General features: G+C 41.7%; 1 protein-coding gene across 4 annotated transcripts in view; it reads right to left on the reverse strand.

Moving 5' to 3' along the window:
• Window positions 1–15,410, reverse strand: part of CCDC170 (coiled-coil domain containing 170) — a 67,453-nt gene that overhangs the window by 7,784 nt on the left and 44,259 nt on the right. For all 4 annotated transcript variants that reach the window (XM_048488683.1, XM_048488666.1, XM_048488660.1 and 1 more), the window contains 4 exons: window positions 9,320–9,520; window positions 4,772–4,945; window positions 4,448–4,690; window positions 1,668–1,904 (listed from right to left, as the gene is read on the reverse strand). In XM_048488683.1, the coding sequence (XP_048344640.1) occupies window positions 1,668–1,904; window positions 4,448–4,690; window positions 4,772–4,945; window positions 9,320–9,520 (855 nt within the window). The remainder of the gene's footprint in view (window positions 1–1,667; window positions 1,905–4,447; window positions 4,691–4,771; window positions 4,946–9,319; window positions 9,521–15,410) is intronic.

Here is a 15,410-nt window from a genome sequence, read left to right on the forward strand (position 1 = left end):
TTCTCTTTTTCTCTCCCTTCCCCCTTTTTACTCTTTCCCCCACTTATTCCTCTTCTCCTTTTTTCTTCCTTTCACCCTTTCTTTCTTCTCCCTTCTATTCCTTTCCTCCATTTCTCTCTTCCCTCTTTCTGCCCCTTTTTCCCTTTCTCTTTCTTCTCTCTTCCTCCCCCTCTCTCTTTCCCCCTTTCTCTCTTTTCCCCTTTTCTGTTCCTTTATATCTCTTCCCCAACTTTCTCTCTCTTCCCCCCTTACTCTTTGAATTGAAGATACTGTAGATACCGCCCTGCTAAAAAGGCAAATGAGATTTTGGACTGCATCAACAGAAGTACAGTATCCAAATCACATGAAATGGTGGTATCACTTTACTCTGCTCTGGTTAGACCTCACTTGGAGTACTGTATTCCATTTGAGCACCATGGTGTAAGTTGGATGTTGTCAAGCTGGAACATGTTTAGAAGAGGGCAGTAAAGATGGTGAGAAGTCTGGAGACCTAGTCATTTGAGGAAAGGTTGAAGGAGCTGGGTATGTTTAGCCTGAAGAAATGACAACTGAAAGATATGATTTGAAGGGCTGTTATATAGAAGATAAGGAGCCGCGCAGCGTAGTGGTTAAGTGCTTGCACTGCCACTCACACGGTCAGGAGTTTGAGCCCCCTGTGGGTCAGATATCCTGGCAGCTGGCTCATGGTCAACTCAGCCATCCATCCATTCCTTGGTCAGTAAATGAGTACCTAGCACATAGCTAAGGGGTAAAAATTAGCCAGGGAAAACAATGGCAAACTACCCCACAAAAACGGCTTCCCTATGAAATCACTGCTTGCGGTGGTACCCCAAGGTCGAACATGACTGAAGGGGAAACTTTACTTTACTACATAGAAGATAAAGTAAAGTTGTTTTCCGTTGCCCCAGAATGTTGGACCAAAATCAACAAATTGAAATTAAATCAAAAGAGTTTTTGGATAAACATTAGGAAGAACTTCCAGACAGAGTGGTTCCTCAATGGAGCTGGCTTTCTCAGGAGGTGGTAGCTCTCCTCTTTTGGAGATTTTAAAGCAGAGGCTGGATAGCCATCTGACCGCAATGCTGATTCTATGACACTATAAATCTAGGAGGGAGAACAGGGAGGGATTATTAACCAGTGCTTGGCTCTTTTGACCTTTCTTACTCAAGGTAATGCTGATCACCACTTTGGGGTCAGGAAGAAATTTTCCTCCAAGCCAGATTAGCCCAGGGATCCTGGAGTCATTTTTTCTTCCTCTGGGCATAAATCAGGTGTCACTAGGGGAGATTGGGAGGTAGCTCTGAATTTCCTGCATTGTGCAGGAGGTTTGACTAGATGACCAATGGTGTTTCTTTCAGCTCTATGTTTCTATGGATAAAAGCTGTCATTTAATTTCTGTTCCACTTCTGCAATTGTCAACATTCTCTTAAGACAAGTTCATTACAAGTATACAGATCCTGTGTTCTGTTTGCAAACCCATAGAAACCCATAATCAATATTCTGTTTTCCTATCACTCTAGTCAGGCTGTTTTCAAGACACAGGAACAGAAAAAGAACCAAAAGAAATGAGTAGACTGACAAATATTTTGGTAAACATTACCTAATGAATGCAATCTAATATAAAGTGGTTCTTGGCCAGGTGCCACATCAGTCATATTGATACATACCTGCCTCTCTCTCTTCATTACTTCCTCCAGAGTAGTTTTAAGTATGCTCAGTTCACTGGTAACAGATTCAAGCATATTTTTAGCTTGCTCCTTATCCTCCTTTGCTTCTCGCTCTACAACATGTAACTCTGACTTCACTGCATTTAGTTGCTTCTCAGTCTTTGCCTTAATCTTTTCCAGCTTCTCTTGGGACTTGCTTAGGTCTTCAATGGTTCTGTCCTGTTCCAGTGTTCTGATCTGTTGCCAAAAATAAAGACAGAAAATCACTGCACAAAAGGTAAGAAAGACTCTTGTGACAGCTGAAGGAAAAATGTACTGTGGGCATTCAGGACAAGAGCCAATTTTGTTAGATCATACTCATTTGAAAGATTGCACCTTCAGATACGTTTGCTCAGATGAAATGCTATTTTGTGTGATGTCAATACAAAGTATTATATAGATTCTGTTTTGCGATAAGAAGTTACCTTTCACACATGCAATAACTGATAACTCAATTTTCCTAGCATTGCTTTGCTAATTTTAACAAGAAATCCCTGGTTCCAGTTAAATCCAATATGAATAGAATCAAATTTTGTGATAATTCTTGGTTCACTATTACCATGCTAGATTCTGTCTTCACGTTTTCTTTTAAAGGTCGATTTCCCACTGACAATTAATCGCGTGGTACTTACGTGAAAAAACAAGGTTTCAGGCATGCCTCCCCAGTCCTCAAGCGACAAAGGGGGTTTCTTCCCGTTTCTGGCGCTCATTCCCCATCCCCTTATTCCGCGTTTTCGCTGTACCTGCTTGGAAGTACAACTTTTTCTTTTACCATGGTTCTTCCCAGTCTCAAGGGGAGGAACAGGGAACTAATCTTCACTTAATTTCCCACCGTGGAGCATGACATAAATGCCAATGACCAATCAGTGGTCGCCGGGCACTTAGTGATGCGCGCGCAAGATTTCCTGGTTTTGTTTTCACCTTTGGGGTCAGAGAGCGCAAGCACAAGGAGACAAAAATACGTGAGCTGGTTTCCATAGCAGATCAAGCAGCTGTTTAAACTATTAGCCATTTGCTCGTTTATTCACCTAAACGCTTAAACGTTTAGCCTTGCGAACGTGTTGCCATTCTAACGTCATGATGTGATCACGTTTTTTGTGGGGGGGAAGGGACCCACCCAAACATGGCATGCCAGCCAATCAGGAGAGACAAAAAACGGAGATCAATTTGTTGTGGGGAGTGGTGCATTTCCGAAACCCGATGTAGCCCTACATGTCTTTGCAGAACAAATCTTCAATGGGGAGGTTGAAACCCCGATGAAAAGGTGCAGTTTATTTTTAAACTTGGTTTCAACTATATTTAATTTCCAATGGAGAATTGACTAAACTGAAGAATAGTGACTCCCAAATCAGCAGCAGACTACCATGGGTAATTGAAATGGTCTCCTACTGACTTTTGAATGTAGTCAGTTATCACATTTGTTCATGTATTCTTTCTGCCTAGAGATTTGGCTGTTTGATACCTGTAAACAGCAACAGGGAACTACTGACAGACTACAAGATCTATCATACTGGAAGATGAGTGAGTTAATGAGCCCATGATAATGTTGCAGGTATTACTGATTTTGTCATAATTTTGCCTGAGTTGATAAGGAGTTGATAACCTGAGTTTGCCTGAGTTGATAACCTCTAATTTGAGATATCAATATAAAGGGAGCTTGGAAATAATAAGCCTTTGTCCTCCAGCAGCAGTAGCACCAGCAGCAGGAAGTGTTGTGTAGAGAGGAAGGGAGAGAAAGAGGCAAAACAATTCCATGAAACACAGGCTGCCTTAGGACAGTGCCCTTCTTTAGCAGCCTGTGTTTCATGGAATTGTTTTGCCTCTTTCATTTGGTCAGGTAGGGAGAAGATTACATTGGGAGCAGTACTATTGACATAAGTGCAGCTTAAAGAGCTAAGCTAGCATCTTGACCACTTGGTGTAATGTGATATATGGCTTTAAGAATTACTTGATGGGCAGAGTTAAGAGAACCAGGCCTGGAGAGCTCTCTGCAGAAAAACTGCGGGGAAAGGAACGAGTGCCTCTTCATGTGTAAACAGAGAAACACAAGCCCACTGCACACAGAAGAGTTCCAAGCTCCATGCACAATGGGCCATATTATATACCCATATATCATGCACTTTGCCCAAAAGTGACGTTTATTTGGTTCAGCTGCAGGGAAAGCTGGCCATTGACATGGCAAGGTCCCTTGCTCCTAATTCTGCATAAAATCTTTTGTGGGATGTTATGCTGTACATTAGACATTACATAGTTTCCTTGTCCTTTCTTGCTGGTCAGTTATTTATAGTTAAGGTCATCTAAGAGTTACACTACTTTTCCTCAGCAGGAACTGTGATCTCTTTCTTTAAACATAAACAAATCCATATTGGGACAGGTATACCATGAAAGCACCCCAATTGCCTTGCATAGCAAATACAGCTTTAGTGACCCATTGAATCAATGGTATGTATGCTGGACAAGAGAATGAGCCAGAATATCCTTAGTTCAAATCTCACCTGTGCCCCACTAAATGACCACACTGCCTCATAGGATGATAATAAAACTGGCCTACCTTACAGTGCTGGTATAAGGATTCCAAGGAACCAGTAGACCACATGTTCCTTAGTATCACTTTCTTCCCTAATCACTGTGAACTGGATAGCTTTGTATCTGCATTTTTAATGTATTTTACACTGTTGAACTGTTTGCTTACATGGAATCAGCTTTCACTGGTTAAAAGGGAGATTAAGTTTGTTACCCACCTTCAGTTCATTGACATCAGCCAGTTTTGTTTTCAGATCAGTGTTAGTTTCTCTTGACAAGATGAGTTCTTTTTGCAACCTCTCCAGTTTCTTTTGCAACTTTCTAACTGTAAGGTTGGCGTCATCTCTTTCCACAGCCAGAGCTGTGCGTACTTGTTTCTCCTCTTCCAACTGAATTATCTTCTGGTGCAAAAGTTTCACATGCAGCTCTTTGCTGTGAAGCTGTTCTTTCTGAATTTTCAACTACATTTAAATGTGAAATCATTAGACATAGAACATTATCCTCTCTCTATATTTTTCATAATCCTGCTCCACTTTGCCTACCTTCCTTTGCAGATTACGTGCCATGATTTTATTTTCAGTCAGCGTGTCACCTTCCAATTTGATCAGTTGCTCAGTTCGGCCTAGTACTGCATCCATCCTCATGTCGAACCCAATATCAGCTGCCATACTGTCCAGATTCATCTTTTCAGAAAGCTGATCCAAAAACTTAAGATACTTCAGAGGAAAAATGTGGGGAGTAGTGGGAAGAGACAACAAAAGGTCATCTAGTACTTCAAAGATAAGAACTGCATTCTTGTGCACTGAACCTCATTTTTTCCCCTTTACATGAGGTTACTGGGGGAGGAAAATATCTGCTCCTTCTTTTTATTCTAATCTATTTTGACATGCAACTTCTAGCATATACATATAATCTAAATCAAGATCCTATCAAGTTGGGTTTTTTGTTTTTATTTCAAGGGTTGGTATTTTAACCATCACATGTAGCCATTTTCTTCAGTTTTGTATTAAATGATCCATCAAAACCATTTCTAAACTGTGGTTTGACATTCTTTCACCAAACAGTTGGTATCATACCACTCTATCAGTGAATCCCCAACTGCTTTTTACATTTTACAAAAACTACAAGTTACAAAAACTACATTTTACAAAAGCACAAAAATCAAACTCTGTTTCTTATGCACTTGTTGGCAATTTTTTTATTAGACTGAACCGTTTCTGTTCCCTCACTGAGCTATAGCCACATAAACATGGCAGCAGGTAGAAGAAATGGGCTGTGGCTCATTCAGCCAATTTCTCTTCTGTAGACAATCACCTCTCAAGTATACAGAATAATTCAAAATACACCATATTCCAAGGATGTGCTCTGCACACACTAGGGTTTTTTGAAACTGGTTCTAAGGTCAGTTAGATGGCACCCTATGACCCACAAGCAGATCAATGACAAGGCAACAAATACTGAAGGACCAGATCTGAAGAAACAGCTGTCACAGGGGACTCATGAATAAAGAAGCTACTTGCAATATCAGATGCATAAGCCACAAATATTTACTGGATTGCTGCAGCTGATGATTTATCAGCCATTTAGGTAGCACTTTTTAAGGTGCAGAACCATTTACTATTAGGAAGGACAGAAGAACACAGCAAGTGATTTACTCTGGATTACTGGTCAGGCTGGCTCATTAAACCAAATAATAGCTATGCCAGCTTTCCACTTCTCTGTACCAGAGTGACATAGTGGACAGAGCTGTGATTCTTCAACTTTTGACATTTGGGGCACAGTATGAATGCACACACTATCTGTGTACAGTGTAAATTGTTTTTCTTTATATGTGCATTGAATAATGTTCAAGTTACATTCAATGCAAGTACATGTGTGATTGAAATCTTACATTTACCCAGATATTGATCTCTGATTTCATTTATAAAGTGCAGTCATGTTGGCTTATTCTTAAAAACAGATATATGTATGTAGAGGCAGAATGTGACCTGTTAACATGGCTAGTAATTTCCTGGATTAATATTGGAGATATATTTGGACTTGTACTCCAAATAGATGCATATTTTATGTCTTTTCTCAAAAAAATGGGAAAGCATCCTTCTTGGATCTGTATGGCAGGCTAATTATTTTTTATTCCTGGCATCTTGAATTTCCTGACAGCCTTTCAGAAATCATGGGAAAGACTGTGCCTTTCTAGGCAACAATAATGGTTCAAGAATGTATAGTGCTGGGATTCAAATAATTTAAGAACTCGTTTCAGTGGCTGGATTCAAATAATTTAACCACTGGTTGTTTACAAGCACCATTTTAACAACCGGATCTACCGAAATGGTGAGAACCTGCTGAATCCCACTGCTGAGAATGTACCCCCACCCCCATCTGTTAGCTGCAGCATGAGCTGCATCAAGAGATTTCAGTGCCCAGTGTGCTCATGAACATATCAGCAACATTTTTGTTCCATATTTTTTTTGTTCACCCTTCATTCCTGTTCAAATCACAAACTCATTTTTCCCATTAAAAACTCCACCTTTTTAATCTGAAAAAAACCTTTCCCTGCATGGCGTTATTAGAAGAGTCTTATCCTTAGATCTGGAATGAAAGAAAAACCACCTTCTCTCCCTCCTTTTGCATTTTCACAGTTAACTGCCTTGGTGTCCTTGCAACTAACAAAAATGAGTTTAATGTACTGTAGAAGGCTTTCATGGCCGAATTCAACAGGTTGTGTGGGTTTTCCAGGCTGTGTGGCTATGGTCTGGTATATCTTGTTCATAACATATCATCTGCATCTGTGGCTGGTGTCTTTTTTTGGTCTCCTGGATTCCCACGTGTTTGATTTTCTGACTGGGTTCTGCTTTTTTTCCAACTCAACTCAACTCAACCCAGTCAGAAAATCAAGCACTTGAGAATCCAGGAGACCAAACAAAGATGCCAGCCACAGATGCAGGCGAAACGTTAGGAACAAGATCTACCAGACCACAGCCACAAAGCCCGGAAAACCCACCACTACCAACAAACAATAAGTTTGTCTTTATTTTGAGCGGTCAGGACAAGGTAAGTATGTTACTACATTAGGCAAATACAAGTGGCAAGTGTTTCTTCTTTGCTCTCTCGATTAGCATTTGCTCTCTCCTACTCCTGCAGGCTGAAAGGAGCCAATTAGAATTTTCAGTATAAATTACCACAATGAAAGTACTTTCCAGCAATTAGCATTACCAAAGGAATCCCGTATTGTATGATCCTGGAGCAGCACTGTGCAATTTTTTTTAAATTTTTGAATAGTGGTATGTATGCACCATGAACTAAAAAGGTGGTCAAATAATCATGAGGGTGGCATGATGACAATATGTGTGTGTGTGGGAGGGATGAAATCCACACTTGGTGTGTGAAAGAGAAATGGTGAGGTTTTCCACACAAATCATTTAAAATGTTTTGAAGCAGGAAATAAAATGTTTCCTGCATGGAGTTTCACAATGTTTACCCTCAAACATTTTATTTCCAGCCTCAAATTGTTTTAAATGAATCCCCTTTTAAAACAATGTTCTGGCTGAAATGTTCTGAAAACATCTTCAGTTGCTATGTGATCTATTGACTACATCTGCCACACTTCTCTGCTTCCCTGAACTTCCTCCTCGGCGCCATCTTCTGAGTTTATTCAGTTTCCCCTTGCCTGTTTATTTATAGCATTTAGCTGTTTGCAAAGGGCGCAGTAAGCAAGGCAGCCCCCAGAACTGTAGCCCTGGGCAAAAACTCTGAGTTGATGCCCTTCCACACAATGGGCTACGCCACTCTACCTACTCACTCTCAACTCTTTTTTTTTTTTTTTTTGGCAACTGCAGGACATTGGTGTTTATAGGGGGTGAAGTTTTTAGACATATCAGCACCCAAATTTCAGCATATCATCAGGAGACTATCCTTATGCTACTCCCCAAGTTTGGTGAGGTTTGGTTCAAGGAGTCCAAAGTTATGGACTCCCAAAGGGGGTGCCCCATCCCCCATTGTTTCCAATGGGAGCTAATAGGAGATGGGGGTGACAGTTTTGAGGGTCCATAACTTTGGACCCCCTGAACCAAACTGCACCAAACCTTGGGAGTGCCATCATGACAGTCTCCAGATGATACCCTGAAATCTTGGTGCTGATACATCCAAAAATGCGCCCCCTGCAGGAACATCCCAGAAATTTGCCCAAGAATCTTTGTTCTGCATTGAGTTTTCTGCATCGCTATCAATGGGGGTTGCAGGCTGGGGGGGCACATTTTTGAAGGCACGGTCTCAAAACTTTCAGGGTCTCATCAGGAGACTTCCCTAATGATTCCCCCCAAGTTTGGTGCAGTTGGGTTCAGGGGGGCCAAAGTTATGGACCTTCAAAACTGTAGCTCCATCTCCTATTAGCTCCCATTGGAAACAATGGTGGATAGGGGCACCCCCTTTGGGAGTCCATAACTTTGGACTCCCTGAACCAAACCTCACCAAACTTGGGGGGTAGAATAAGGACAGTCTCCTGATGATATGCTGAAATTTTGGGGCCGCTAGCCTAAAAACTGCGCCTCCTGCAGGCCAAAAATGGAAAACCACTAAAAATACCCCAAAACGAACCCAGCATTTTGATGCCCCCCACAAGGTAATGCCCTGGGCAGTTGCCCACCTTGCCCAATGGGCATTTCGCCAGTGGCTGTTTGTTCTTTTATTTCTGGAGGAACAATCTTCAAAGCATTGAGTATACGAGGAGCACAGAGTGACATGTGAGGCTGTGAAGCATTGAAACATCAAAACAGAACTAAAAATGGGCAGGGGGGAATCACAAAATGGTGGCCAGGAATCACTTCAGGGGGTGAGTGCAAACAAAAGTAAGGGATTGAAAATGTTTTACAAACTTCTTAGGAGATTTGCGTCAAAAGGGCCTATGTTTCAAAGGGGTAAAAAGCCAGGGCTGTGTGGAATTTCTGTTGCAAGTACAAACTGAATATCAATTACATTGGCCACATGATCATTACCACCAACTCCCCCACCCCCATATAGAATCAGCCCCAGTCATTAAACCCAGTTGTATCTCTGGCTTGCATTGTGTTCTTCCTACAAACCGAAGCTATTACTTTTTGTTTCTCTAGCTTCAAAGCATCACATGTTACGTCCCTATCCACCAGCTCGCCTTCCAAATGCATCAGTTGCTCATGAAGTGTCTCAGATGTGTTTTCTCCTTTCTTGACCCGTTGCAAAAACTCCTGCTGCAGTGTGGTCTGAGTCTTGAGTTCCTCAGTCAGGTTAGCTATTTGGGCTTCAAGCTGACCCACCATCTAGGGAAAAAATACACTTGAATCAGAGGTTGGACATGAAACTAATTTGTGGCGCAGATAGACATCATCACCATCAGAAGCAATACAGTAACTATCTCTTGTTTAGCAAGCAGATGTTTTAAAAAACAACAAAAAGAATAAAATGTAATTAGTGGGGGGGAGTTACCTTTTCAGTGAATCACGAACAATATTATATCGATATATACCATAGTCACCTTACCATTAATATTATTATATTTCATTTCTTTTTATTTTATTTACCTCATTTAAACCCCACCTTTCTCCTTAATGGGGAGCTATAGCTACTTGTATAGTTCTTCTTTTCTCTGTTTTATCCTCCGTCTGGAGAGATCAGGGTCCTGCAGGATTTAATGCAATTCCGCCGGGCCTGTAAGATGGAACTGTTCCACCAGGCATATGGTTGAGTCAGCTACAGTAATACATCAATGTCCCCCCCTTTTCCCCCCTTTCTCCCCCTTCCCTTCCCCTTCCTTTTTGATTGTTCATAAATCAAGACCCTGCAGTGGAACTCAAGGCTGATTCTTCAACATTTGATAAAGTTACTAAGGAAGCCCAACCGGCACTCAAACTCTTATGAAATTTTGCACTCTCATGGTTGCTTTAGCAGCCTCAGATGCTGAGAGCTCCACCTCAAATTCCTCCATGGGGCTTTGGCAGAGGGGGGATTAAATTAGAGATTTAGAGGATCAATGTAAGCCTGTGGGGAACAGAGATGAGAATCAGCAGTTTTATAAAGCCCCTCTCATCCCACTATTTCCACAGACAAACACATGGTGTAACCTGATTCTACACATGCCCCCACTGTGTTTAGTAAGACTAGCTACGGACTGCTTATGGAGGCACAAGACTGAGGCCATGAGCTGGGCCCCCAGACCTCTGCTCCAAAGTCCAGTCCTGATGGTATCTTTAAGGCAGGAAAAAACAAAACAAAGTATATCAACAGTTGCAGATCTTGGACCACCATTCAGGATGGGCTGATGCCTGAAGGACAGAATTGGAATTATAAAATGGATTGGCAGGCAGGGAAAACAGAACAAAGGCCAGGTTAAGAGAGGAGTTCACATTCCATCACCAACAGATGAGCAACAATTCCTCCTATTATGCTCTAGCAGAGAATTTTAGTTGCTGTGAGAAACTATAGAATACACTCTGCCCAGAAACTTAAGAACAAGTGTGTGTTACATCAAAGAGTTGAGGCATCAGGCAAGCAAAACATTACATTTGGGAATGGACTGTGATCAGCTGTTATTTTTAGAAAGAATATTTTAAAGTGAAGAGCTGGAATACTTCTAGACAACAAACCACTTAAAACGTTAAGCCAGTCCGTTAAAAAAAAAAAAGCCTAACTCAACTGTAGCCAAAAGCAGATAAAGTCCTGTTACACAGAACCACATAACCATAAAACTGTCTTAACAGTTCCTTGAGTTTGTACAGTCCTTACATGAATCCTCTAATGGATAAAATTAAAATTATTACATTCCATTTGCCACAATTGCAGTTGTTCAAATGCAATTTACTTTTCTGGAGCTTTCAGATAGAATTTATTTCTCCTGCTTTAATTCCACCCTTAAAACATCACCCAAAGGGTCTTCCCATCTAGCAGATGTAATCCTCGTGTTTGAAAGCTGGCTTGATTTTGCAAGCACTTATGTACACTAGACTCAATTTTTCCATTGATAGTGTTAGCCTTTAAAGATCACAGCATTTCAGATCCAATGGATGTACATGTTCTGTGGAAAATCTATGGAATGCATAAACAGCAACAGAGAAGCTAACAAAAGAGCTACAACAACCAAGATAAACAATTCAAACAAACTACGGGGCAGAAACTAATCCAATTGGGAAGGTGGAAAGAATTTGACAATCCTCTGTCAGACCTCAGAACTTCATTTAGGATCAGATAGCTAAGCAGAGCAACAAGACCATTTTCCCTTACCACAGTCCTCCCCCCATCCATCAAATCTCAGTTGACAAACAGCAACCTTGTAGGGCTTTTAAAGAAAGAGGTGTTCAGAGATGGTTTCCTATTGACTGCCTCTGTGTCATGACCATGGTATTCCTTGGAGGTCACCCATCCAAATTTAAGCCAGGGTCAGGGAATCAAAATCTAGACAAAGGTAAAATCTGGATTTTTGCAGCTATCTGATTTATTACATTATCTGCTTCTATTTAATCGGGAATATTTTCAAGGCAATAGATAAAAAGACTAATATTAGTTTATTTGGGGGCATATTAAAAGCAGCAGGTTAATGGAATGACACCCTTGTGGATTCTCATGCCGCCTAATGCAGTCACGCTACAAAGGCATGATTTCTTATTGAAAAAAAAAATTTCTAATGCTGGGGATAATTAGGAAAGGGAACTGATGAGAAGAAAACGCATCACTGGTGACTTGGAGTAAGTAGCTCAGTTCTGCTCGCCATATCTCAAACCTCCTGCTGATTGGATAGAAATATGGTGCTGAACCTGGGGAAAACAAATAATTGTAGAAATAGCTAGTTCCTTATGAGGAGAGGCTGCAGCTTTGGGGACCCCGTAGTTTACAGAGACGAGGGGATATATATATATATATATATATATATGCATGGGGTAGAAATATATATATATATATATATATACTTCTAACTATATCAGGAACCAGGCATTCATTGAAAATGCTGGGGAAGAATTAGACTAATGTGCTGAAACACTTCTTCACGAACGCAGGGATTGCAGTTTGGAATATGCTGCCACAGGAGGTGGTGATGGCCACTAACCTGATAGTTTAAAAAAGGGCTTGGGATGATTTATGGAGGAGAAGTCACCCATGGCACAACACCTTGATCCCTTTGATCTCAGACTGCTAATGCCTTAGCAGACCAGGTGAGCTCAGGCGTTGGTTGCTTTCACATCCTGCATGTGAGCTCCCAAGGCACTCCAGGGCTACTCAGTAGCAGAATGCTGGACTAGGATGGACTCTGGTATGATATATAGGCTAGTTATATATATATATATATATATATATATATATATATATCCTAAGTGAGTGATATATATATATATATATAAAAGTACTGTCTCTCCCATCGTTTCCATGTGACATAAGATACATTTTCAGTACCACTGTTAACTAAGAAGTGCTCTGGGCTCAGATTTGTTTTTTCAGTGGCTGCATGTTGTTTATGGAACAGCCACCTAGAAGGGGTTAATGGAGCTTCCACTTTCCTAGTTTTCATAAAAGCTGCAAGAGTCACTCTGAAAAACCTCTGAGGCAGTCTGAGCTTGGCCAAAGGGCATAGAGTGCTAGACGGCCGTACTGTGTTTTTAGACTAGTTTTTAATGTATTTTTACCTGTTGTGTTAATCCTTATTTTAAATAAACCAATTTATGTGGGAGGAGAGGGGAAGCAACATGTGTAGAGGGCCTGTCAACAGGATTCTTTTCCTTTCTTCCTTATGAATTGGTGACAGCCATTCATGTTTACGGAATGAAGTAGAAGCCATAACATGAGATATCATTGTGGGACAACATGATGGACAATTTCAAGTTTCACCCTCCAGGACTCTCAGCCAATCACTTCCAATGTTGCATTGGAATGCTAAAATGGAAGTGGCCAAGGTACTGGCATCAAGACAGGATATCCTGGGCCATGTGGTCTGGGAACAAGTGTGGGAGGCATTGTGGCACTGGCTCCAGGCCATCCACTCTATCCAGAGCCCCCCTTGGAAGGGCAGCTCTTTGGGGTTGGCCATCATGAACTGGTTGGTGCTTCTCTGGGGTTCATCTACCTCTGACCAGTGTAAAAGAATTCCCATGAAGAAAGGAGGGGTAAGACTGACTTCTGAGCTTGGAACTCCTGAAACTGGTGAGAATTGGGGCAACTCCACCTGCATGTGCAGCTGACAGTTGTCAGAGGATAGCAAGAATTCCTTCAGGATGTCTAGCCAAGAGGACTGGGCATGGGAATGGAGTATCTGATCCCATTTCTTTGCCATTGCAAGCCCTGATTTTCCATCACTAAGACTGGGGTTTCCAAGCTCAGATGATGCAGCAGAACCCTGAATATAAGAACATAAGAACTAGCCTGCTGGATCAGACCAGAGTCCATCTAGTCCAGCATTCTGCTACTCGCAGAATGGGAGCTCACATGCAGGATGTGAAAATGGGAGTCCAGCATTCTGCTACTCGCAGAATGGGAGCTCACATGCAGGATGTGAAAGCAATGGCCTGCTGCTGCTGCTGCTGCTGCTCCTGAGCACCTGGTCTGCTAAGGCATTTGCAATCTGAGATCAAGGAGGATCAAGATTGGTAGCCATAGATTGACTTCTCCTCCATAAATCTGTCCAAGCCCCTTTTAAAGCTATCCAGGTTAGTGGCCATCACCACCTCCTGTGGCAGCATATTCCAAACACCAATCACACGTTGCGTGAAGAAGTGTTTCCTTTTATTAGTCCTAATTCTTCCCCCAGCATTTTCAATGAATGCCCCCCTGGTTCTAGTATTGTGAGAAAAGAGAGAAAAATTTCTCTCTGTCGTAACATTTTCTACCCCATGCATAATTTTATAGACTTCAATCATATCCCCCCCTCAGGCGTCTCCTCTCCAAACTAAAAGAGTCCCAAACGGCTGCAGCCTCTCCCTCATAAGGGAAGGGTGCTCCAATGCCTTCAATCATCCCTCGTTGCCCTTCTCTGCACTTTTTCTATCTCTTCGATATCCTTTTTGAGATGTGGCGACCAGAACTGAACACAGTACTCCAAGTGCGGTCGCACCACTGCTTTATATAAGGTCAAGACAATCCTTGCAGTTTTATTATCAACTCCTTTCCTAATAATCCCCAGCACAGAGTTTGCCTTTTTCACAGCTGCCATGCATTGAGTTGACATTCCCATGGAACTATCAACTAAGACACCCAAATCCCTTTCCTGGTCTGTGACTGATAGCACTGATCCCTGTAGCATGTATGTGAAGTTTGGATTTTTTGCTCCTATGTGCATCACTTTACATTTTGCTACATTGAACTGCATTTGCCATTTCTTAGCCCACTCACCTAATTTATCAAGGTCCGCTTGGAGCTCTTCGCAATCCTTTGTGGTTCTTACCACCCTACATAATTTGGTATCATCTGCAAACTTGGCCACCACACTACCCACCCCTACTTATAGGTCATTTATGAATAAGTTAAAGAGCACTGGTCCCAAAACGGATCCTTGGGGGACACAACTCCCTACATCTCTCCATTGTGAGAACTTCCCATTTATACCCACCCTTTGTTTCCTGTTCCTCAATCTGTTTTTAATCCATAGGAGGACTTCCCCTCTTATTCCTTCATTGCTGAGTTTTCTCAACAGTCTCTGGTGAGGAACTTTGTCAAAAGCCTTTTGGAAATCCAAGTAGACAATGTCCACTGGTTCCCCCTTATCCACATGTCTGTTTACACCCTCAAAGAACTCTAGTAAGTTTGTAAGACAGGACTTGCCTCTACAAAAGGCATGCTGACTCTTTCTCAGCAGGTCTTGCTTTTCTACATGTTTTATAATTTTATCTTTAATGATACATTCTACTAATTTACCAGGAACAGATGTCAAACTGACTGGCCTGTAATTTCCTGGGTCCCCCCTAGATCCTTTCTTAAAGATTGGTGTGACATTGGCCATCTTCCAGTCTTCAGGGATGGAGCCCTGATTTCAGGGATAAGTTGCCATATTAATGTGAGAAGATCAGCAATTTCATGCTTGAGCTCTTTAAGAACTCTTGGATGAATGCAATCTGGGCCAGGGGATTTGGTAACATTTAGTTTATCAATGGCTGCCAGAACTTCTTTCCCTTGTCTCACCACTATCTTCGCTAGTTCCTCGGATTAAGCCTCCTAAGGGGAAGCTTCTTCTTC

This window comes from Sphaerodactylus townsendi, linkage group LG01 (assembly GCF_021028975.2).
Source record: "Sphaerodactylus townsendi isolate TG3544 linkage group LG01, MPM_Stown_v2.3, whole genome shotgun sequence".
Classification (NCBI taxonomy): Eukaryota; Metazoa; Chordata; class Lepidosauria; order Squamata; family Sphaerodactylidae; genus Sphaerodactylus; species Sphaerodactylus townsendi.